Here is a 24,250-nt window from a genome sequence, read left to right on the forward strand (position 1 = left end):
ATTTGAATATGTATCTCAGTAATTTAAAGTTGGTTTGACCACATTCTTGATTGCTATTATCTTAGATCAATTAAATAAAATTTTTGTTCAAACTCGTTTTAAACATCTTTGTTTCTAAGATGCATTCATATAAGTAGTTGCCAAACAAACTAATGTCAGCAGAAATTAGAAAAAAATTGAAAAAGGTAGTCACTTTATGTAATTTAACGTGGACTTTATTGTGAATCATTTATTGTTATAGAGTAATTGTCCTGTCTATTTATGTACCAACTTATTACTTCCCTCTTCCTATCCTGCACTTTCACAGTAACTATATAGTATGTAGGGCACTATATTATGTTTTAGAATACCCTATGTCAGGGACTAAAAATGTGTGTCACAGATGCTGGACATCACTTTCTATCAGTGATGGCAGCATCTCCAATCATTCCAGTAATCTTGTTGAGGTTAAATTGAGACCCAGAACACTACTCAAAGGAGTTGGCTCTGAAGTTGAAGGTACCCTGCCATCCCATCAATAGAGTTCTACATTTATAAATATGAAATTAATCAATCATGTTCTATCTCAATACTTAGGCAGTTCTGTTCTTTACAACTTTAATATAAAACCTTGAAACTCCTGGAGGAAGACAGAGAAAAATCTTCTTTACACTGTGCTTGACAATGACTTTTTTGCTTATGACACCAAAAACACATACAATAAAAGCAAAAATCATCTAGTGGGACTACATCAAATAAAAAAGCTTCTGCAAGGCAAAAGAAACAATCAATGTAACAAAAAGGCAACCTATGGAATGAGAGAAAATACTTGCAAACCATATATCTGAAAACATCCAAAACATATAAAGAACTTATACAAATGAATAATATGAAATGATGACTCCAATTACAAAAATGGGCAGAGATATTGAATAGACATTTTTCCAAAGAAGACATAGAGATGGCCGATGGGCACAAGAAAAGGTGCTCAACATCACTAATCATCAGGTAAATGCAAATCAAAACTACAGTGAGAGATCACCTTACATCTGTTAAAATGGCTATCATCAAAATGACAAGAGATAAGTATAAGTGAGGATTGGAGAAAAGAAAACCCTTGCAGTCTATTGGTTGGAATGTCAATTTGTGCAGCCACTATGGAAAACAGTGTGGAAGTTGCTCAAAAAATTAAAAATAGAAATAATATCTAGCAATCTCATTTCTGGGTATATATCCAAAGGAAATGAAAACAAGATAAAGATATACCTTCATTCCCATATTTATTGCAGCATTATTCACAGTAGTCTAAGTGTCCATCAGCAGATGAATGGGTCAAGAAAACGTGAGATATATTTTTATATAATACACAACTGAATATTATTCAGCCATGAGAAAGAATAAAACCTTGCCATTTGAAACAACTAGATGGTACTTGAAGACATTATGCTAAGTGAAATAAGCAAGACAGAGAAAGGCAAATACTGTATGAACTTGCTTATATGGGAAATCTGAAAAAAAGCCAAACTCAGAAACAGAGAGTAGAATGGTACCAAGGTTTGTAGAGTAGGGGGAATGAGAAGATGTTGGTTAAAGTGTATAAATTTTCAGCTGAAAGATGAGTAAATTCTGGGGATCTTACGCAGAACACTGTGATTATAGATAACAATACTATACTGTATACTTGAAAGTTGCTAAGAGAGTAGATCTTAAATGTTCTCACCACAAAAAAAAAAAAAAGGTAATTATGTGAAGCAATGGAGATATTAGCTAACACTACCATGGCAATCCTACTGCAGTATATAAGTGTATCAAATCAACACATTGTATTCTTTAAAGTTAAACAATGTTATATGTTAATTATATCTCAATACATTTGGGGAAAAATATCTAAACTCTCTTTAGCAAAAGATTTATGATTCAAGGACACTCTTTTTTTGCATCAAAATGTTATTAGTTTCTAATTATTACTGTTAATGAAAAACAACTACATAATATAGTAAGACATAAATTACAATGATTACAATTCATCTCCTTCATACCACCCTTTATAAAAAGTTTAAAGCAGTGGAAACATTGACTGGCTTTGAGATTTTCATCTCTTCTTATCCCATGTCACCAAATGAATGATGTAAAGACATCTTATACACCATTTTCTGGCCCATTTTAACAGTTATTATTACATATTGTTTTGTGTTATTTTAATAAGTTTGATTTTCTCCTCTAATGAATCGTAATAGGTTTTAAGTTATAAGCCATATTTAATTGACTTTTCTGATTTACAAAGTCAAACACACTACTTGGAATAAACAGAACTTTAATAATATTTTTTCAATCACAGGAAGAATTCAAATAGTCTTATACAGTTGATTTATTGTTATTGTTGTCAGCATTATAACTATTCTTATTATCATGGACCTGTTTTCCTTGGTGTCCGTGTATGAATGTGTGTGGTATAATGGAGAAGGTAAAAGATACTACAATACTCTCACAACAGGCTCTATAACAGTCTTGGCCAAACCTGCTCCCAAGAACCTGTGATTCAGTAGGAAGCAGTGCTAGAGATAGATCTTTTTACTTGTTCTCAAAATCTAGAACACACCTAGTAATTTCCAAGCCCATAATGCAATGCTATTACAAGCAGAGCAGTATGTGGACACTACATGAAATCAGAGTGACAAATTCTTATATCAAAGTAAGTAGGGGAGAATTTTGATGTCTCAGAAATAGCAAGGAGGAGTGGCTTCAATAAGAATGGCTATAAAATTCAGGACCCATATGTGTAACTGAGGCTGGATCAACGGACACGTTCAATTTGATACCTGAGAGTGATTTGCAGCCATTCAGGTTATCAGGTTGTATTCCATATCCGTCTGTACAGAGGCACTTATAGGTCCCATATGTATTGATGCATTGCTGGCTACAGGGAAAACCTGAAGAGCATTCATCAATGTCTACACATGTTTTACCATCATCCTTCAGTTGAAATCCAGGCCAGCATTTGCACTGGAGAATGAAAAACAAGCATAATCAATTCATATCATTGATACTCTCTCTTCCTATTGAATAACCCTTTAGCAAGATTCAAGCAAGAAAATCATTTAAGAATAGATAATGCCAAGTCTTTCCATCCCCTAGTAATTACCCTTTAATAAGAATTGCCTGTATTATGTAAAGTTTAAGTTAAAGCATTCTCTCAAATATCTTCATTTAATTTTCTGAGATTAGCAAGATTACAAAAGTTAACTGAGCGAGCCATGTGGCCAGAGAATGGCAAGGAAAATAAAACTTAACTGTCAACTTCTGTTCTTTTTCTATTGCATTCTATTATCATGTTTTTAGAGACTTTAATGATCATAAGAATCAACCCTGATGCAGAGCTTTGAAGATTACTAGCATTGTCACATCTGTTCTTTCATGAGGGTCTTACAGAAATCTGTGATGTAGGTGTTATTATCCTTAGTTAACTGGTAAGAAATCTAGAGGCACAAAGGCGAAGACACCTAGATAAAGCCAGCAGGAGAGCTGAGGCTCTTTGTCATTTTTAACAAACAGTATGTAATGCTCAATTAATATTTATTGGCAGGGTCTGATTGCTTAACCAGACATGTTGATGTCTGGAAAAATAATAAAATTAACAGTTTCCCCACCATAATTCAATCAATACGAATCATCAAATCTTTTTTTCAGCATCTCTATCATGTTCTATATTACCCTCTGTGTACCCACAGTAAATTATGTGATATTTACTACCTGGCATATCAATTCTGTGTACAATGTCACGCCATACATGTCTTCACATTCCTGAAAATATAAGGTGCTGTGACTGGTCTTTCAATTGTATATTCAATCCCTGCCAAGTAGCATGTGAGAATTATATTTATCCAAAAAGAACCTATAATTGGCCAGGTGATTATGATCATATTAACCTTTACTAAGACTATTTATTGTACTTTGAATATAGGAATTTGTGAATATTGACTAAAATAGTGAATTAAGAAGGAACTCTAAATCTTTAGGGAAAACTAGTATTCAAAAATTATTCATAGCAAACATGAGACTTTGCATCTGTTGGGAAAGTATTAGAGGGATATGTTTTTTATTATTAAATGATCAGCAAACAATTAATTGAGGGGTAAAATTTTTTAAGTACAAAAAGTTGTTCATCACATGAACGGGAAGGAGCATCAACTTCACCTGAAAGTGCTCAGAAGATAAATAAATACCTTTTCCTAAGTCATTTTACAAGAAACGAATCTCTTTTAGCTCTTAGCACTTTTATCTTTAACAATTTATAATGAAAGTTATCTAATAATTCTTAGCAATTATAAAGAGTGTTTTATAATCTCCAAGTCCACTAACAAGCCAGCAATTCCGAGCAAAAGCCACAGCCTAATTTCCCAAACTCTCCTTGTCACAGTGTCACCATGACAATATTATTTTCCTTAGGAAGACTCATCCTATCACCTGACTTAGGAAGTCAGAGGAATGGGTGCTTATGCTTTGGCAAAAAAAAAAAAAAAAAGAGAGAGAGAGAGAGAGACAGAGATGCTTAAAGCTAAAAGTCACTGAAGTGTACACTTAAAATTGGTTAAAATGGTAAACTTTATGTTGTATATTTTACCACAATTTTAAAAAATAAAATTTAAGAAAAAGAAACTGATAGGCTACAAAAAGATATCACTGAGAAGAACTGGAGATTAGAACATGTGACCATGTGATCTGGAAGCCGGAAGACCCACAGGCAGACACAGTAGTTTTAAACTCAAGGAGCACTTCAGGACAGATGAGAGGACATTTTATAGACTGTGTTAAATTCCTCTCAAAGAACATTATGCAAAGAAATAAACGGGGTTTCTGAAAATCATTTTGAATGGCTAATGTCAGGCACATAGAACTGCTACATCAAATAGTGGGCTTGGATAAAAACTCATTTATGGAAAATTAATTACTTGAAGTAAAATTGGTAAAATTTCCCAAAGGTAATGTATATTTCTGTAAACAAATGAAATTAGGATGTTTACGATTTACAGTAAGTTTTTTTTAATTATTTATCGAAAGAGAAGATTTTTTTGAAGGATAATTTCCTCCCTAGTCCATTAACTTTCTTGTAACAAAAAATTTTTTTGCTTCCAAATAATTAAAAGGCATTTGTGGGAAATTCTACTAGCCTAAATTTCATAAGTTGAATGGAAGAAAATATAATCATTTGGATCCTCAAAGGACAAAAGGTGAGAGGATTCATCTATATTTAATAGAAAATAAAATAGAAAATAACAACGTTTTCTCACTTTCACTAAAAAAGACAATTTTTAAGAAAATGAGACATATATATTCAATATGATGTTAATTTCCCTTATAATCAAAGACTATTTCAAGTTGTTCCGATTTATATTAATTTCTATAGAGGAACACATTGTTACCAGAAACAAATATAGCTACCCAAACTTTTCCTATTACACTCAGAAACAATTCTTTGTAGCTTTTAAAATGATATTTGGAAAATACTATTTTATTTCTAATATATACATTAAAACTTCTTCATCTCTCGTAAGTACATTTATTTTTACATAGTGAGTTACACTTCCCACCAATATAAAATTCTTGCTTTAGTTAAATGTTAGTTAAATGTTATCTCTTGTGAATAGTTATATCTGTTGTAGTTGTTTTACAGCAAACATGCAAATTGTTCACAGTCCAGAAGGTCTAAATTTTGCCTTTATAAGCAATTTTCATTTTTTTGCAGAATTTGGAGAGGGATTTGTCATGTCCTGCTGACACTGTCATGAGAAATAAGTTACCGGATAGTTCCCCTCATTCCCTGAAACAGGGATACCCATTACCTAACATTTTTTTCCTAAAATAGATTAAGCACCTTGTTGCACCTAAGGCTTTTTACTCAGTGTCCTATAAATGGTCAGAAATATAACATATCATATGTATATATGTATAAATATAACATAAATATAATATATACATCAACACAACATGTGAAGTATTTGCTTTGACCCTTTGCTTAAATCTCTTATTTGTGATTCTAGTCTTAGCTCCTTCAATTTTTGAATTGGTCTTGCTCCCCGCACCAGATGTTTTATTTTATTCATTAGTTTTGACATGTGTATATATTTGGAAACATTATTCACATCAATTTTGTCAGGTATCATATATATATAGAGAGAGAGAGAGACTTTCTGAATAATTAAATAGTTTATCTATTTTAACTAGCATTCTTATTTCATTCTATGAATCCTTCAGAGAAGTCAAAGCGAAAATGCTGATCTTCTAAAGGTATCAATAAAGAACCATTTCTGTGTGAGGAATCTTATAAAAATTTTAAATATTATGATTTAACACGGCTTCCTAGATGAGACCTACTTCTATCAAAAGTAGTTTTCCAAACATGGAATCTCTGGGCAGTCAGTACTTCTTACATGCAGGCATTTAAAAACTATTAAACTTCATTTTGGGTGTTATGTCAAAAAGTGCCCATTTGATAGTCCATAATTTTTAGATTTTTACCACCCAGAGTATTATGGCAGGTTTTAAATACACACAGCATAAATACAAAAATATCTATTTAGAAATTTAAATTTTAGACAGACAGATGGGAAGATAGAAAGATAGAGATATATATGCTATAAGAGAGAAACAGATTATTATTTATAACATATGATGAATTTTTAACTATTACCTCTAATAATTCTATAACATTCCCTAAATTTTCTTTATTGATTGTACATAAATCACCAATAATATTTTTTCTGCTTTATTAGGTTTCAAAATATTTACTGCTAAAATTAATTATCTGATTTATCTGATGCATACTCATCTCATTTAGAGCTGTCCTGGCTCAGTTGCCTTGTCTTCTTCTACCTGTAATATAGTACTTGTGAGTCAGTGCATTTGTGTTTTAAGTCTGTAAGTTTAACCAATTCTTAATACAATATTGGGTGGGAAAACCTTTTTAGAAATATAACTTTCGTGGTAGTTTATTTTTTGCTCTCTATTTTTACACAGGGGAAAATGACTACTGTACTTCTTAGGTTACATCCATATACAGTAAAATCCAGACCAATGTAGGTAAGTTAATCATCGTGTCAGAAATTCAAAGATTAAAAATGGCAAAGTGGACGTTTGGCTGAATTTACCATAGTATAGAACTGGCTTGTCATCAAATGTCAAGGCTGGCAGGGAAAGTGGTCAAGCTTCTTTGTCATATGCATTTTTTTATCTAGCATCTTTTCAAGAAAGCCACTTAGACCCAACTGAAACACTTTTGGTGGTGGGAAATGAGGCAGCTCATTCCAATGGGAAGAGTTCCAGTGTTTGAAAAGTCTTCCTTCTATTGAACCATATTCTAACTCCAGCGTTTGAAACAACACAGACAAGGTATGCTCCCTATTCCAGGACTTCATATGTTTAAATACAGCTAACCAACCATTTTGCTTTAGGCAAAACTTCTCCCAAAAGTCTTCTCCAGACCCCTTATGCCACTGGCTGCACAAATGTGGACACATGACAATTTGTCAAGGTTCCTCTTACACATGTCACGTCCATGAGAGTGCACAGTAGCCCCAGTGCATTCTGGTCAGTGCAGAACTCTTAACCTCGGTACTGCTCTTACCAGGCGTCGGCCTGCCTCTGTGTTTCATAGGATCCATGTCATTTCGCTGATTCATACAGAGCTACTGTCCGGTTAAAAACACTAATTTGCAACTGAATTGCTCTCATTGAGGTTTTTCCACATACACATAATCGATTTTAATCTAATGCACCACTTTATTATTTTGTTTGTATGCATCCTCCATTCCAACATACTGAAACAGAGAAGTTTTCCAAAGCTATTTCTGTCAATCACATTTGTCAGTGAATCACCCTCGTCAGGAAAATGGTACCAACAAAAAGCAATTAGGATATTAGACATAATTTATTTTTAGTGTACCTGCACTCAGTCCTAATAATTCATGTGTTCTGTTTTTTTCTCCCTATTTATGTGAAAAAAATATTGTATTTTCCAGTGTTGTGGTAAACAAACAATTAGCCCCTTTCACTTCAAAGATGTGTAAGAGGAAGAATGAGGGAAGAAATGACTCAGAATTTAAGAGAATTGGCATACATATTTATGCAGCTACTAGCAGCAGTATCTTTCCTAAATACTGGTCTTTCTTTACTTACTTTTTTATGTCCAGCATTTATTGAAAAACCTTTGGATTTTTTTTGTCTTCATGAATATATTCTAACAATTTTTACACCACACTATAATTATTTGCTTATACAGGAACTCTTCATTTAAATAGTTTTAACTAACAATATTATGATGACTTTAAGTTTTACAGCCACATTGGGCTAAATAGTTTCTACTATCTCAAATTTGAACGTATCACACAATTTTCTATTTTTGATGAGTACCTACCTTGTAACTGACTGGAAGGTCCTGACAATCTTGAGAACATCCACTGACTTTCTTACTCAAACACTCATTTATATGGCAGTTTCTTTCATCAGAGTCATCGCCACAGTCATCCTTATTGTCACAAAGACCTTCACTGGGAATGCACCTGCCATTTTTGCACATAAAAAATGAACTGTTGCATGACTGTTCTGGAAAAAGAAAATAAAACAAATGGAACATAAAGGGCATGCCATTGTTTTATACTACAATTGCTGAAAAGATTCACAAATATGATAACTTGTCTGTCGAAAATGATAATAAATGTATGTACATATAAAATACTGTATATTCAGTGTAATATTTTACACATAAAGAAAATCAAGGGCAAACTGTATTTCATGCTCAACACTTACTGCAAATCTAGCTTTACATTGAAAATTAACAATCAAAATAAGCATCTATAGTAAAATTAATGGAGTATTTCTGTCTTTATCTATACTGTGAAGAATGAGTTCAGAAATGTAATGATAGCTTGACATTTCCCTTAAGCCATAGGTCTCTGAGAAATTATATATCACTAAAAATTAAGAATCTGGAATAGGTAGATATCCTAAATTCTTTTTCTTCCTAGAAATATAACATTGACATTTTTAAGTCTAGGCATAAAGAAGACACTTGTGATGAATAACAGTTGTTCCAAATACAGCTATGGAAAGGAGTTCGGGTTTTGCAGCTACGCATAACCTCATCAGGTTTTGAACATTATCATACATGATAAAAGAAAGCCTATTAACATGGAAACTAGGTGAAAAAAAGTAATTGGGTTTATTCTAAAATTTACTGACTATGTATTCAATCTTTGGAATAGTTAAGGTAAAAAAAATTAGCCAAGTTTGGCTATGTATATATTTCTGTTCAAACAATATGCAATTTATTTAATTTTGCCTAAGTTTGAATAATATTGATCTCAGTAAATCTCAACATCTTTTATAATTAAATTTTCAAATAAGTCCATAAAGGGGAGTTACCTGCACAAAAAATTAAAATATTAAGAAATATTACATTTTTAAAGGGGCAGATTGATGGAGTCATCTGGTTCATTGCCTCAAATGTTCAAATTTTTGGCACAGATTTAAATTTCTAAAATTTAGCTCTAAAACAAGGTTGATTACTAGGATCTTGAACAGTATCAGTGGAAGCATCACATGCTTAATTATTTGCATTTCCTCTCATTGAATACCACATGACATGAAAAATTATAGTCACAGTTTTGCCTTTAAAAATAACAAATTTTGGAATAAGCATGGTAGTATATATTTTCTGTACCTGCACTTTTGCACTTTGGGTTTAAAGGGGCTTCATCAGAGTGGTCTGGGCAGTCAAAGTCTCCATCACACTGCCACTGAGAATTTAAAAGGCAGCGTCCATCAGCACAACTAAATTCTTCTGTGTTGCACTGTCGGTATCCTGGAGACAAAGAAACAGACGTTTGAATTCATATAACAAATATTCATTAAAACCTCATTTCATAATGTACACTAAACCTAATTAACCATATGGGTTACCCATGCCTCTTATGCGAAATGTTTCTCGTGTCTTTCTAGGACAGTTATACTTACAAGAGATATCTGTGGTTAGGAAGTGGGATTAAGATACAGAAAACAAAGCTGGAGACAAGGCATTCTTATTGTTTCTACATGAGGAAACAAGAATGCAACACTTGAGTATGCCATTTCTGTTCCTGTATTATTTATATCCTAAGGATTTCCCTTAGAATGGAAAACAAAAATGAAAGCTGTTCAAAATTATTTTCAAGTCTAAGTTTAGGTATAGTACTAAAACATATGGATGAACTGATTCTGGGTTATAATGACCATTTTCAGAAGCTATAATGTCATGTTTATGTTTGGGAAGCAGCATTTAAAGTGTGAAGACTGCTAAAATGAGAAAAAATAAAAACCAATTTATAGAGCAATGAGCACAAAAACTACTGTGATTACCCTATATATCGATTCTTAGAGGCATTCTAAAGCTTTATTCAAATCACAGTATCAACCCATCAGTTGTTAATGTTCATACCTACTCCTGTTTGTAAGTAAAGTTCATTTGATTTTGAATATTATGAAGTTTTTGATTGGATTTTTGCCTAAGTTTGTTAACAATTAAAAAAAATCATTTCTATTATAAACTTTCTGGTAAATGTGGGCAAATATTTTACTTTTGAAGACAGAAAGTAAGATTTTTATGGTTTAAAGAATGAACAGAATTTTAATAAAAAATGATTCAATAATGGTTATTTATTTGTGATGTTTATCATATTGCATGGCAAAACTAAATAGTTCTAAAATATCCCCAGTTTCCCTAGTATTTCTGCCCTCTCCCTCCTTTTTCACTAGTTCCTCCTCTTCAGCCAATACATACGTTCAAGTCTCTCCCGGCCCAATAACAATAAAAATCCACCCACATAACTCTTAACAACACGTCTCTTCTTCCTTGTACAGCTCAATCTTGCTTTCACTTACTCACCTCCAGTTCATCATTCCTTCATTAATGTCTCATTTCTGCAACATCTACCTTCTGAAATTCCTCTTAGAACTAACATATATCAAGTGACAACTGGTACAGGTGTCTCTGACTCCAATCTGCTTCGCTTTTCTGCAGCACATGGTGCTGTTGTCCGCACTACCTCAGAGGTAGCTTCCTGACTTACTATTCATAATCCATCCTTCCAGGCTTCTTTCTAACTTTTGCTCTTGCTGTTCCTTTTTTTCCCTTATTCTTTACAAAATTTTCTCCTGTTCTTCCCTAAAATGTTACAGGGGAAGCCTTTATTTCAATCTTCAGTCTATGGTTTTCTCCTTTTCCTTTCTGTAGCGTTTGCTATTCTTAGTCACATTTTGAATATCACGCTCATGCTGATGGACACCAAGTTAATATGATGTGTCCTGATCATACTCTAGAATTCAATTTTCAAACATTCACTATATAGCTTCATGTGATTATCTGATTAACACTTCATATTCAAAATGTCCAAAATTAATTATTTGTTACATCTCTCTCTTTCCGCACCAGCAAAACTGTCCCTTAACCTCATTCCAAAGCTCATTAACAACACCACCATCCTCCAAGTCATCCAAGCTAGAAATTCTACTTTATCCTCCATCTCTAACTGTAAATGAATTCTGACCCTTTCTGCACTTGCATTCCACCATTTCTGCCCTAGTTTGAAATCATAGCGTTAATCATCAGAACTATTGCAATAACCTCCTAACAAGTTTATTTTCCCTTTATGGCACCTCTCTCCCATGGTAATCTTTCATCCACTCTGCTGAAAAATATGTTTCTAAAATATAAATTTGACTGTGACATTCCCCTGTTTCAAAATACGTGCTGCCCACTGAGAGATAAAAGAACACAAATTCTTTAACACTGTATTTCAGACTTTTTTACAATTTAGCTCCAACTTAACTTTCTAAATTCAACTTACCTCACAGAAGACTAATGGCTATTCCTTGGCCATATCAAATTACAGGTTTTTGTAAACATACATAGAATTTACTATGTGTCTGGAACTGCTCTAAGCACTTCATAAATATTAATTCCTTTAATTTTCTAAACAGCCCTGAGAGCTAAGCAGTGGTGTTACATGTTTTTTACAGATGAGGAAATTGAGGTACAGAGAAGTGAAGTAATTCTCCAAGGTTTCATAGCTAGTAACTGGCAGAGTCAGGATTTGGACCCAGGCCGTATGGCTGCAGGGTCCATGCTCTTAACCACTATGTCATGCTCTCTAGCATCTAAATATGATTTCCTCTGACTAACATTCCCTGTGTCTTTTCTTTGGTGTCTCAAGAATTTATTTTCTCTACCCTGATTTTGTATGCTGTGATTCATATTCCCACATCACAATGTATGTTATTATTCCATATATTGTATTTCTGATTTTCCTGTTTGTGTGTAATTTCTTCTAGTGGGATTCCTGGCTCATTCATCTCCATATCAACCAAATATAATGTCAAGCAGAGGAAATATATTCAATCAGATATAACTCTACTTCAGATTTACATCTTGAGTTATGATGTAGCTTTTAAAATATCACATTGAATCTATGACTTAATGGTGAAATGATCATAAAAACTGATATCCACTGATTTCAAAGAGATTCATGTCAAAGATCAAGGCTATAGATATTGTACAGAGAAGGCAAAGGAGGGAAACTAAATCTACTGTCTTTCATGGGTATATGTGAAGTTCATAGCTCTTCATTTTACATTTACTCGTGTATGCATTTAAATGTTTTATAAAAATACTAGGCTCACATAAGATTTCAATTTCAACAGGGAATTTTTAATATACTAATTTTTATCGCAAAAGTCATATATGTGTTTGTATATACATTATATAGATATGATGATTCGATAAATATATGTGGCAAGATAAATTTCATGCTGTCATGTTAAATTTTAACAAATAAATACACGTGTAAAAAGATAAAGCAAATAAAAATGTTAAGTATAGAGATTCTGTGACAGTTGCGAATTGTATTCTTGTTTTCCTCACCCCAGTGCTTGATTTGGCTATAAGACTGAACTAGCCAGCCATAAGCTGTCTTTAATGGACAAAACTTCAAAATTACTTAAAACCGAAGACATTTTTATAAACATTTGCCAGTGTGGTTCTTGATAAGGACACACTACAAGAAGCAGGCATAATTTCCAAATATGTATGTAATTGTGGTAGAGTTTAAAGAGGTTGCATGTGGTGTGCCTGTATCACTGAATTTACATGTCCTTAGTGAGATTAAGAAATATATTTATTTATTTTTGTTATTTATTCATATATTTCTTGAGTCATTTACGAGACTGTTATTCAGCTGGAGAATCTTCTCCATAGAAGGTTTAGATATACTTACCACACTGCAGTGACTCATCAGAGCCATCTCCGCAGTCATCGTCATGGTCACAAACAAACTGCTTGGGAATGCATACTTTATTACGGCACATGAAAGCATTTTCATCACACGTATTATTGGGAGCTAAGAATGACATCACAAAAAATTAAGTTAGATGCGCACCTATTTTATCTTCTCCCATGTTAGGAATTTGGGGAATGTATGTTGTTATACTCAATACACTCAATAATTCATGGTTATTTAAAACAGAAAATTTAGTTCAACATTTAATATAGCAGATGAATTTATTATTAATATACATTAATATGTGTAGTATTATATGAATATAAATATATATACTTCAAAGTTTCAGCATTAATACTTTCAACAATTCTAGAGTGACCATGAAATTTCAGGCCATTTAGCAATTTATAAGTTTGCTGAAGGATGAATTCAAAGGTTCATATGTGATTAAAAAAAATCACTCAGCTGTGATAATGTGGCTGGGTTTTTTCTCTCCTCATGCCTGTAGTAATGCTAGCAAAGTGATAAAAACCTTGCTTCTTTGTGAAAAATGGACCTGAAAAGGCCAAGTGCTAATGCTCATGATGGAAGTGAAAAGAAAATCATATGGGCTGAGAAAGTTACTGCTTTTAAAAAGAAAATAAAACTTCTGGATGACTTCAAGAGTGGGGTGTCAAAACAGGTTAAGATCTATGATGTGATGAGGCCAACCATAAGTACCACACCAAATTAGGAATATCAATCCATGAAATGGAACATCGATCCTTTTGGAATACTGATCCATGGAAGTAGTGCTCCAGCAATGGCCCTAACCAGTGGGAAAAATGGCTGATCAAAATATGCAATAAAACTTCAGCAAAAAGTCCAAAAGACAGTAACTTGTACAGAAGATGTAAGCGTTAATAGTGTATGCATAGCATCATAGAGGTTTGGTCTTTTAAATGCTTTTAATCATCTTTTCTTACATGTAAAGGATAAATGCTGTGATATGATTCAAGGTTTGGGATATTTTGAATGTTAAGAATCTGCTCTGTGATGGATGTTAACTAAGCTTATTATAGTAACCATTTTGCAGTAAGATATACGTGTATCAAATCAATATGCATACTCTAAAACTAACATAATATTGTAGGTCAATGATTCTTAATTTTTAAGTGAAAAAAATATAGAATCTTCTCTATATTATTACAGTATACTGGAAAGAGGAAAGCTTTGCCAAAAGTTGCTCTGCAACTTATAATTTTATTCTAAGAAAGCTATCTACCTCCTTGGTGCATCTGTTTCTTTATCTGTTTAATGAGGATAATAAAATCTATCTGCTAAATTTCTTGCAAGAATTAGATAAGGTATATGAAGCAGATCAGCTCATTTTAGGTACTCAATAAATTCCTCGGTGTTCTTTCAATTCTCATCTATATAACAATTATTTTTGGCAGATCCCCAAAGGCACTTCACTGAGATCCTGTGGGAATTCAATAATGTAAATAAAAGACCTACCAAAAAAACTGACATGTAAAGGGCACTTGAAAAAATTTAGATGCCTTCCAGTCTCTCCCCTTCATGTCTTAATAGGCACTTTCCTCTACCTAGAATACTTCTCTTTCTTCTCTTTATCCTCCATGAGTCAGAAAATATTATTACTTTTCCTTGAAATCCTTCTATGAGACTTCTAGGCTTTCTAACACAACATTTCTTTGCAATGACCTAGTATCTTTTCTATGCATCATTCTGACACTTAAGGTATTATAATTATTCTTTTACATGCCTATGAGCTCCCGACCTCCCCACTGCCCCCAACTACATGAAGAAAGGAAATCTCTGCTTTCAAGTCCGTAATGACTGAAATAGAGACATGAGGCTGTGAAACAAAAAGAATTATTTGAATTCAATCAAGCATAATGTATTTTCCACAAATGTATTTTCAAAAACAATGTGGAAGCCACATAGGAGCAGCATTAAAAATTGCCCATTATAATCAAAGTAAAACTCAGTTACTAATCTCTACTCTAACTTTGAACTATGTGACAGCTTATATAACTCAAGTGAATTATGCCCATTCTAATACATGAATTATTCTTTAAAACATTAAGCAACGGAGGCTTATTTGGCATTAATGCTCTCAGGTCACTTGAGTACAATTTGTTGAATTTTAACATAATTTACTTAATCGCACCCAAGTGGTTCTAAAGCGTTAATACGCCTCCCAGAGCATTTACTTGCTACAATAGCAACAGTATACAGGGACCATCTGGATCCCTGAACTGATGCATAATCCTTTATTATGTAGCCCTCAGTGGCCCCATTGACCTTTACAGACACAGATTATCAGTTTCAAGATCAAAGTGATTTATTCTGCAATAGCATGAGGTCTGTGCACATAAGCCTGCCTCAAAGTTTTCTTTTTCCTTCTCTGCTATAAATGTCCCCCAAATACACACACCCACATACATACACTATTACATCATGGCGTCAAATACAAAAGACCTGAAGACAGGTCACTGGAGAGATGACTGGCAGACTGCACTTCAACGAGCAGAGTTCACAGCACTGTTTCTGATAAATTGCTCAGCTCAACTGATCCCCTACGTGACCTTGGGACCAGGTTTCAAGTATTCAGTCTCTTCATTCTCCTGATGACGCAAAGGAATTTAATTTTTACTACTGAGTAATTCCCTGAGCATTTCCTGAGGTGACCCAGAGTTAGAAACTTAGCAAATTGTCTGGCCTCCAAAGCCGTACATCTGATCCCCCAGCTTCATTCAGCTACATCCGCACTATCTTTAGCTGACCTAAGGGTTAATATCCTATCCGCAGGACTAATAGGTGTTTACTGACATTCCGTTCAGCAGCTACTTAGGTCACAGCAGCCATTTACAGAGTATCTGCAACAGGCATTTTAAAAGCCTTCAAGGGGAATGTGGGGTGCAGGGGGAGATGCCAATGACAAAGTGACAAACCGACCACACTCACACATACAAAACGCAGTTGCGTTATCTCAGAAATGAAATGGTAAATCCTCATACATCAAAAACAATTTTAACATAGTAATCCCCCTGTGCACGTTGGAAGCGCTCTGAACAAGCGGTCAGAGGGGTTGCTGGGCTACTGTGAGGACAACATCCCACCTGATTAATTCCGACACTACCTAAGAGTCCAGAGACTGGGAAAGCGAGGGAAAAGGTGACTCGGTGAGCGCTACAAAAGCAAAGGTCTGAAGACTCGGCAGCAACTTTCTTTCACAGACAGCCCCAAGGGAGTTCGTACCGCAGCCTGCTGTGGAGAGCTCATCACTTCCGTTTGGACAGTCCCTTTCACCGTCACACAGCCAGTGTCGGGGCACACAGGCATGGGAGCCCTGGCAGCTGAACATATCAGCCGCACAAGTGACGGCACCTGAAACCCACAGAAAAAAATGCCATTAAGAGCCTCACAGCACGTGCGCTGGGAAAGGCCTATCATTTCCTATAGACAAGAAGGGCAGCAGAAGAAAGCCACTGACAAGGAAGAAAGTACAGTTACTTGGAATCATCAAGAAGTATCCTTCTGCTATAGACAGTTTCCTCTCAGTGCATTTCTTCCCAACAGCAAGCACTCTATTTCTTAAAGCTACACAGCAGAAAATTGTAAAAATATATATTTTCTCCTTGCAAAATGTAGCAAAGCATTGAAATGCTACAGAATTGTGAATAAACTGAGATAAAATACGAAAAGGACGGGACCTATGAGGATAAGAATAATAATTTTTATTGCTTAATATACACTAACATATTAACTCATTTAATCCTCATGGTCACCCTAAAAGGTAGAACTAGTATTAGTCTCATTTCGCAGAAAAGGAAACTGAGGCTCTGAGAAGTTGAAAAGCTTGCAGGAAATCCCAGGTTGCATAGGGAGTCGCATGTTGAGCTAAGAGTCCAAAACTCTTGATTCCTAAGCCAGTGTCATTATTGTTACTCCCCACCTTGTCTTGTTAAAAAGTAGAAATGTATGAGATTTGCAAATGTTAAGCACTATATATTAAAATAGATAAAAAATAGATTTCTTCTGTATAGTACTATATTCAATATCTTGTATTAACCCTAAATGAAAAAGAATATGAAAATGAATACATGTATATATATTCATGACTAGGACATTATGCTGTACACCAGACACTGACACATTGTAACTGACTACACTTCAATAAAAAACAAGCAAAAAGTATAAGTGTATGCATGTCCTCTTTGCTTTTACACACTTAATAAACAGAATCCACTTTTTATTTATTTGCTCTATCGATTAAATGTCCTTTTAGTTGCATGATGTTGTTTTCAAATGTATACAGGAAAAAAAGTTCATTGACTTTGATTGTAAATTTAAAGGGTCATGGGTGGTTTCTCTTTGCTTCTCCTTATACAGGCATAGGGTCATCATATAAAATTAGAAAATGATTCTTTCTCACAATATTTCCCTAGCCCCCAGTATAGTTAGATGTTATTGAATGGCTTATTTGTTTCTTTATATATAAAATATTTGCTGAGTGAATCAGTAAGACCTCCGAATCTAATTTCTCTTTAATTTCACTTTCTGGTGAACAGACGTTACCCACATAATAGATGCTAAAAACAATTTGTAAGAATCATTCAAAAAAATGTTCATACCTCCAGGAAGAAAATATGACTGCCTAGATTGATGAAAGACATTTATTTACAAACATTTAAAGCTGCTTTAATTGGATTATCAATTAGCATCTTACTTTTCAGCCACAGAGTTGTTATGAAAAGTAAATGCTTTTTAAAGCAACGTTTTCAATACGGGGGACAGCAGGGTGACACAATAGAATCCCCTGATGATCTTTTTCAACATAAACACGCCTGTCCTGACATACCCTTTAACTTGGAGGACAGGATAGCAAGTGAATGTTGAAAAGCCCGCTAGGCAATTCAGATTTACTTATTTGATTGAGGATCAGTGCTAACAGAATGAGATTGAATACGATAACAATTACTCGAAGAAATTATAAAGGAAATCTATTAAATGTTGGTTTCATTTAAATATGGATGTACTTGCTACCTATTATGTCTTTGGTGCCTTCTATAATGAAATTCTCTTCATACAAAGTTATTTTTCCATTATTCCTCCTTATTATCTACCTTTTCAAGCTTGCCATAAGAACATAAAGTATCACATTCACTATTATACTCTCAATTAATGTTTTAATTTCCATAATGTTTTTTGTTATTTAGCTAGAGATGTAGAAGATGCATTCTCTCTGCTATGGAAGTTTTGAGACATGTATAGCTCCTTGTCTACTTTCTTATTGTCACTCCAACTTATTCCCAAGGTAGGCATGATAGATATAGCATTGATATGACTGCCGAGAAATTTAAATCCATATGACCTTGCAGAAGACTAGGGTCTGGGTTTCACTCTAAAGTGAGGGGTGAGGGGCATGACCATATAACTACTAAGATACCTCAAGCTATAAAATGGCATGAGGCTCTTTGCAGCTAATTTTCTGACTCCTTTGGTGGTGGTTCCACAGATTCTGTGTCAAGAGTTTGGTCAAAACATTATGGTCGACTGGAAAGAAAATGGGCCGAAGAAAAATTTCATGTCTTCCTTGCATAGTCACCACTGTTGTCTGGAGACATGCTGCCTTCCTCAGGGAAATGAACCCCAAGGGAGAAGGAAGACAGACTGAAGGAATTCTATCAGATCCACTTTAAGTAGCTATTCAGATATTGCATGTGATGGGTAATAGTTACCATCCAATTTAGTAAGTATTTCAATGAATTCTGGTCCTATCTCTGTCATCACTGATTCACTGCGTGACCCTAAGCAAACTTACTAGCCTCCGTGACTTTTTCCTTCCTCATCTATCACATGACGGGCGTGAACTGGACTATGATTTTCAAAACTAAAGCTTCAGATCCCAAGTCAGAATCACTATGCACTTATGAGGAAAAAATATGTCTACAGCCTACATTGGAATGTTTGGAGGTGCGAATTAAGAATCTACATTCTCAACAAACCTCTGAGAAGGATCTTTGTACACTGAAGGCTAAACACCACTGGGATAAATTATTTATAAAGTTCCTTTCCAGTCCTAAAATACTAAGTTCAGTTCATCAACTGATGGTCTAGAGCAGTAATTTTTATGTGACAACAGCTTGGTAGTCGGTACATAAATTGCAGCCTTGATTAAGTTAATTAGGGTGTTTTGACGACAGGTAAACATGCCCATTACCATTAAAACCTTTTAAAAAAAATTCATCAGAATACTGATAGACATTTGTATAACAATGACAGTCTGGAAAATAAGGGAAGAGAACAGGAGAAACAAAACAAAAAAGAATGAGAGTAAATTCATTTATATAGTACACATTGGCCATGTTAGATGATCATAATAATTCCATAAAGTAGATGTTTTGTGCCCACTTAAAAGGTAAGGAATTTGAGGAACAAGGAATAAAATGGACCTGCTCATGACCACATAGTTGGAAAATGCACATGCGAGAGAATTCAACTTCTGGGACTTCAGAGACATTACCACTTCTGTTATACCGTGTCCACTCAAAAAGAATAGCCGTATCAGTGGAGCCACTTAGTGTAGAATTAAACAAAGGGTCAAAACCAAGATGCTTTTAGAGATTGAAAACATGCTCGACCCGCTATAAGTAGGTAATCCTTTGGTTAAAATTCAGTAAATATTTACAAGCAAAGAGAAGAAAATTAGTTAAAATAGACTGGCCAGTCACCTAATTAATTACTGATTTCTTTTTCTTTCTAGAGCTTTCTGATAGCAATCTTTCTATCTTTATCTGTGGTATAATGACATGGTTTCAGCTGTGTAAATAAAACATAGTTTTCAGATGGCTTAATATAGGAAAATAAATTGCCTGCTTTCTGAGGCTATCTCCAATTTTATATTATTTATGGAGAACTTCGGTTTAGTATGAACATTATAAATCTTATTTACCTGTTTCCATGATAGTGGCCTAAATTGCAAGCCACAACTCCTGAACATTTTTAAAAGGTGTTAAATATGCTTAACCTTATATGTGAACCTGATTCTATGACTCAGGTCCTTTTCTCTCTAAAATAAGGATAACAGCTATGAAACTGGGCTGATATAATGAGTAGACAATCTAGAGCTATAGGTACAAACACACATGTGGAAACATCAGATAGATAAATAAAAAGACAGACAGACATATAAATAAAACAGAATGCTTGGTCAATAATAACACATTTAGAGTGATTAGGTTGTTTCCTTCTATCTCTTAAAACTTCATTTAATCATCCAATTTAAATGATTTGTTATATTCTGTAATTAATTAAAAGCAATTACATTGGCTTTGTAGTAGACATATGGTTGTAAATATAGACATTTGACACTATACCTCTAACCCTATAAAGCTGAATTTTAATGTACATTTTAAAGTCATATACAATAGCCTCCTTCCTTACTTCCCATTTAAAACAATTCACTAATAAAGATCACTACAATACACACATACACACACGTGCACACACACAACATGTGTGGCTTATGGCAATCTAAATCAGTATAACACAATTGGGGGTCAACTTAGCGAGACTTATCAAGAGCAATGAAAAAATGTTCAATCATTTGATCCCAGTAATCTCAATCATTGAGATCTATTCGAAAGAAGTCACTGAAGACGAGAAATACAACTTGCTAATAGATTCACTGTGTTAACATTCAGGAAAAAAATCCTAAAACTATAATAACAAGTATATATATGTGTACATATATATGTATACATGTATATATAAACAGAGGACTAATAGGTTGTCGTGAAAATAATAATAGTTACATTGAAATGTATGTACATATTAAACTTTAGTTTAACAAGGTAGAAAACAGTTTTTTCTGTGTGCTCTAATGGCAGAGCGTAAGTATCACACACCTAAAAATTGAATGAGAACCGAAAAGAAACAGCTCACCACAAATGCTATCGCTTTCATCTAATCCATCTCCACAATCGTCCTCTCCATCACAAATCCAGTGTTTAGATATACATTTTTGGGCCGAACAGGCAAATTGGTTCCAAGAACAAGAAGAATCTAGAAAACAAACAAGAATGCTTGTTTTAGGTGCAGAAGAGAAAAAAAATAAATCATTTAAGACCATCTTAGGAAAGATGGTGATGACAGTGAGAAAGTTCTTTTTCTTTGCTAAAACCCACCATCCCAAAATAAAACAAGCAAAATTCCTCTTTAAAATTTTATAAAATTTTGACAGCAGCTTGCTTGAGTTATCCAGGTGATAACAACATCGTTCCTTCAACATAATCGCACAGTGTTTGACTCTGAACTAGTCACTAAGCTCTTCACTCTTCCTAAATATATTCCTTTGGCATTTGCTTGTCATTTTTTAAAAACATATGGTATACAGATATAAAATAAATATTCCACACATGAGGTAGTTATTTCTAATTTTTAACCTACTTTTGAATAAGTGAAAAAAAAATTATACCCTAGGCAAGGTCAAATATGTTGAACTCACCACCACATACATTTGATTTTAAAGATGAGGTGACTAAGGGGGTTTTAGGTTGACGACAAGCCACCAGTTTCGTACCTATACATACTTGACAGTTTGATGTTTTTGTTTCTCTCCCTTGGGAACACTTAACATTCAAATTCATTGGCAGGCTGGCTGGTATTTTGTTAGCAAATTATGCATTTATAATAATGCACTCCATTTATTTCCAAAGTTTGTGATAGTCCTCCCCTCTTAGCATGTTTATCATCAGCAAACAACCAAAAAATAAAATCTTAGTAATTACTGTGTTAAAAAAAAACTACTATAAAAATAAAAATTTGATTTTGATCTTATAAACTATTTAAAAACGCATCTTTATTTAAAATATTTACTGAGATGACATGTAAAAAGAGAAGCACTGAGAAAAAACTGAAGCCTGGAAAAAATAAAATTAAAGAAGATACAACCATAAAAATCAACAGAAAATATTTGTTAAGTTCTCTGCTAATCTTGTTCAGAATCTGGCTCTAATGTAATGATATATAGCATTTTAATCAAACAAAATGCACCTTCATACTTCATGATGACATTTAGTTTTTGAGGAGTTTGACATTTCATAGACAATCCATTTTTAATCTTTTTTTTCTACTGTTGTCTATTCACCAGTGTATACTATTTACGTTAAATGATAATAGTGAATATATATATTTTTTGGCCTTGAAATCACAAAATCCATATGTTTTATAAAATGAATTTTAAAAATGCTTTCTTACCTTGCCAAGTGAAATGAAATGTACACACATAAATTAGGAGGTGGGTGGTGATGGATGAAGAGTTTGAAGAAATGCAAATTTAAGTATATTATTTAAAGCTATACATGTAGTTAGTATGTATATTTCAGATAATAATACAACAGTCAGTAACAGGTAGGGAGAGTGTAAGGGGCTGTGTGAGCTAAATCCTTATTTTTCAGAGCAGAAAGTAAATATATTAGCATCTAAAGTTAATAAGTCAGGCAATGAAGGTATATTATTTAGATTGAAGGAAGTAACCACTAACAAAAACAGAGAAAAGGCTGTACAGGAGATTGCTATTCTCCGTTACAACTTCTTCTGTTCTATTTTAATTTTTGCCATTCTATGTTATTTAATAGACATGAAAAATGATGTTAAAATCAATTAGCAATATTTCGTATAAAATCCCTAGGTGCGATAATATCAGCATATAAATAATAATATGGTTTATAAAAGTAAAGCCGGATATAATGTCTCACCACAGTGGAATTCATCAAGTCCATCCTCACAATCTTTCTGACCATCACATATCCAGGTATTCAGAATGCATCTTCCACTAGGACAACCAAAATAATTTTCCTCACATTTGTGTTTGTTTTGAACTGTGACAAAATATAGAATACAATGTCAAATAATTTAAATTAATCTTAGACTTCTGCAATATAGCTAAATAACAAAACAGTAATACTCCTAGAACTGGAAGAGATAATAACAAGAAAAGTTAAACACAAAAGAGTTGAGTTGTTCTTTACAGAATGTCCAGGACATGAAAATCAAGGAAAAACTAAAAACTAGCACAGACCAGAAGAGACCAGGGAGACATGATTACCAAATTCCAATCTAGGATTGGCTCCTGGATCAGAAAGATGGTACTAATAGAAAAACTATTTAAATCCAAATAATGTGGAGTTTAGTTAATAAAAATAAAATAAAACAACTGAGATGACTAATAAAATGAGTAAGCCTAAGGCCAAAGAGTCATTTCAGGTGAAAAATATTGTTAATTCCATACCCATAAAACTAAATGACACTATAAAATCACTAGTAGATCTCTGCTCAGAAAGGGTAAACTTGGTGTTCCACTTGGTGAGTACGTATGCTTTCACAAAATTTAGGTAGTTTCTATTTTAAGGAAGAAAAACAAGTTGCAATAGAATCTCTAAAATCACTATACATCTTACAAAAATATCATGAGAATAAAAAGTATCTGTATATAAAATTATTTTGCACTACATATTTTATAGATTGTAGAGAGTTATTATAACCTCCAAGAGTACATACAAAATACTAGATTTTTCTCTTTATTGGGTATCATTAGTCCCCTCACACATTTAGGTGTACATAGACTTAGGGTGACTGGCTCACAGTCAATCAGCAGGTAAATCTAAGAGTACACACGTCAATCACATTAGAGTGATGCATTATAACTATTTTAAGATAACACAAATCACCTCCATTGTATTTTTTAAATGCCAACTTTGTAGATCTAATTACAGGTGAAAATTACTTTATGAGGGAATTCACCATTAACCCCAAAAGTCTTGATTGTGCTGTATGTCTTACTTTTTCTTAGGATATTGCCCAGACACAACCTAAGATATTTAGACTGAACTTTTACTGGCTTCCTGCCTGTCTGTCCACCTGTTTCATACATCTACACGAATGCCCCTCTCCTTCTT

At 33.7% G+C, this 24,250-nt stretch overlaps 1 protein-coding gene across 1 annotated transcript in view; it reads right to left on the reverse strand.

The window, feature by feature from the left end:
* LRP1B (LDL receptor related protein 1B) overlaps nucleotides 1–24,250 on the reverse strand; it is a 1,597,029-nt gene that overhangs the window by 215,288 nt on the left and 1,357,491 nt on the right. The window contains exons 50-56 of the mRNA XM_074363587.1: nucleotides 23,051–23,173; nucleotides 21,237–21,356; nucleotides 16,548–16,676; nucleotides 13,281–13,403; nucleotides 9,695–9,835; nucleotides 8,390–8,577; nucleotides 2,799–2,982 (exon numbers count right to left, since the gene is read on the reverse strand). Of these exons, the coding sequence (XP_074219688.1) occupies nucleotides 2,799–2,982; nucleotides 8,390–8,577; nucleotides 9,695–9,835; nucleotides 13,281–13,403; nucleotides 16,548–16,676; nucleotides 21,237–21,356; nucleotides 23,051–23,173 (1,008 nt within the window). The remainder of the gene's footprint in view (nucleotides 1–2,798; nucleotides 2,983–8,389; nucleotides 8,578–9,694; nucleotides 9,836–13,280; nucleotides 13,404–16,547; nucleotides 16,677–21,236; nucleotides 21,357–23,050; nucleotides 23,174–24,250) is intronic.

The sequence above is a fragment of the Camelus bactrianus genome, chromosome 5 (genome assembly GCF_048773025.1).
Source record: "Camelus bactrianus isolate YW-2024 breed Bactrian camel chromosome 5, ASM4877302v1, whole genome shotgun sequence".
Taxonomy (NCBI): domain Eukaryota; kingdom Metazoa; phylum Chordata; class Mammalia; order Artiodactyla; family Camelidae; genus Camelus; species Camelus bactrianus.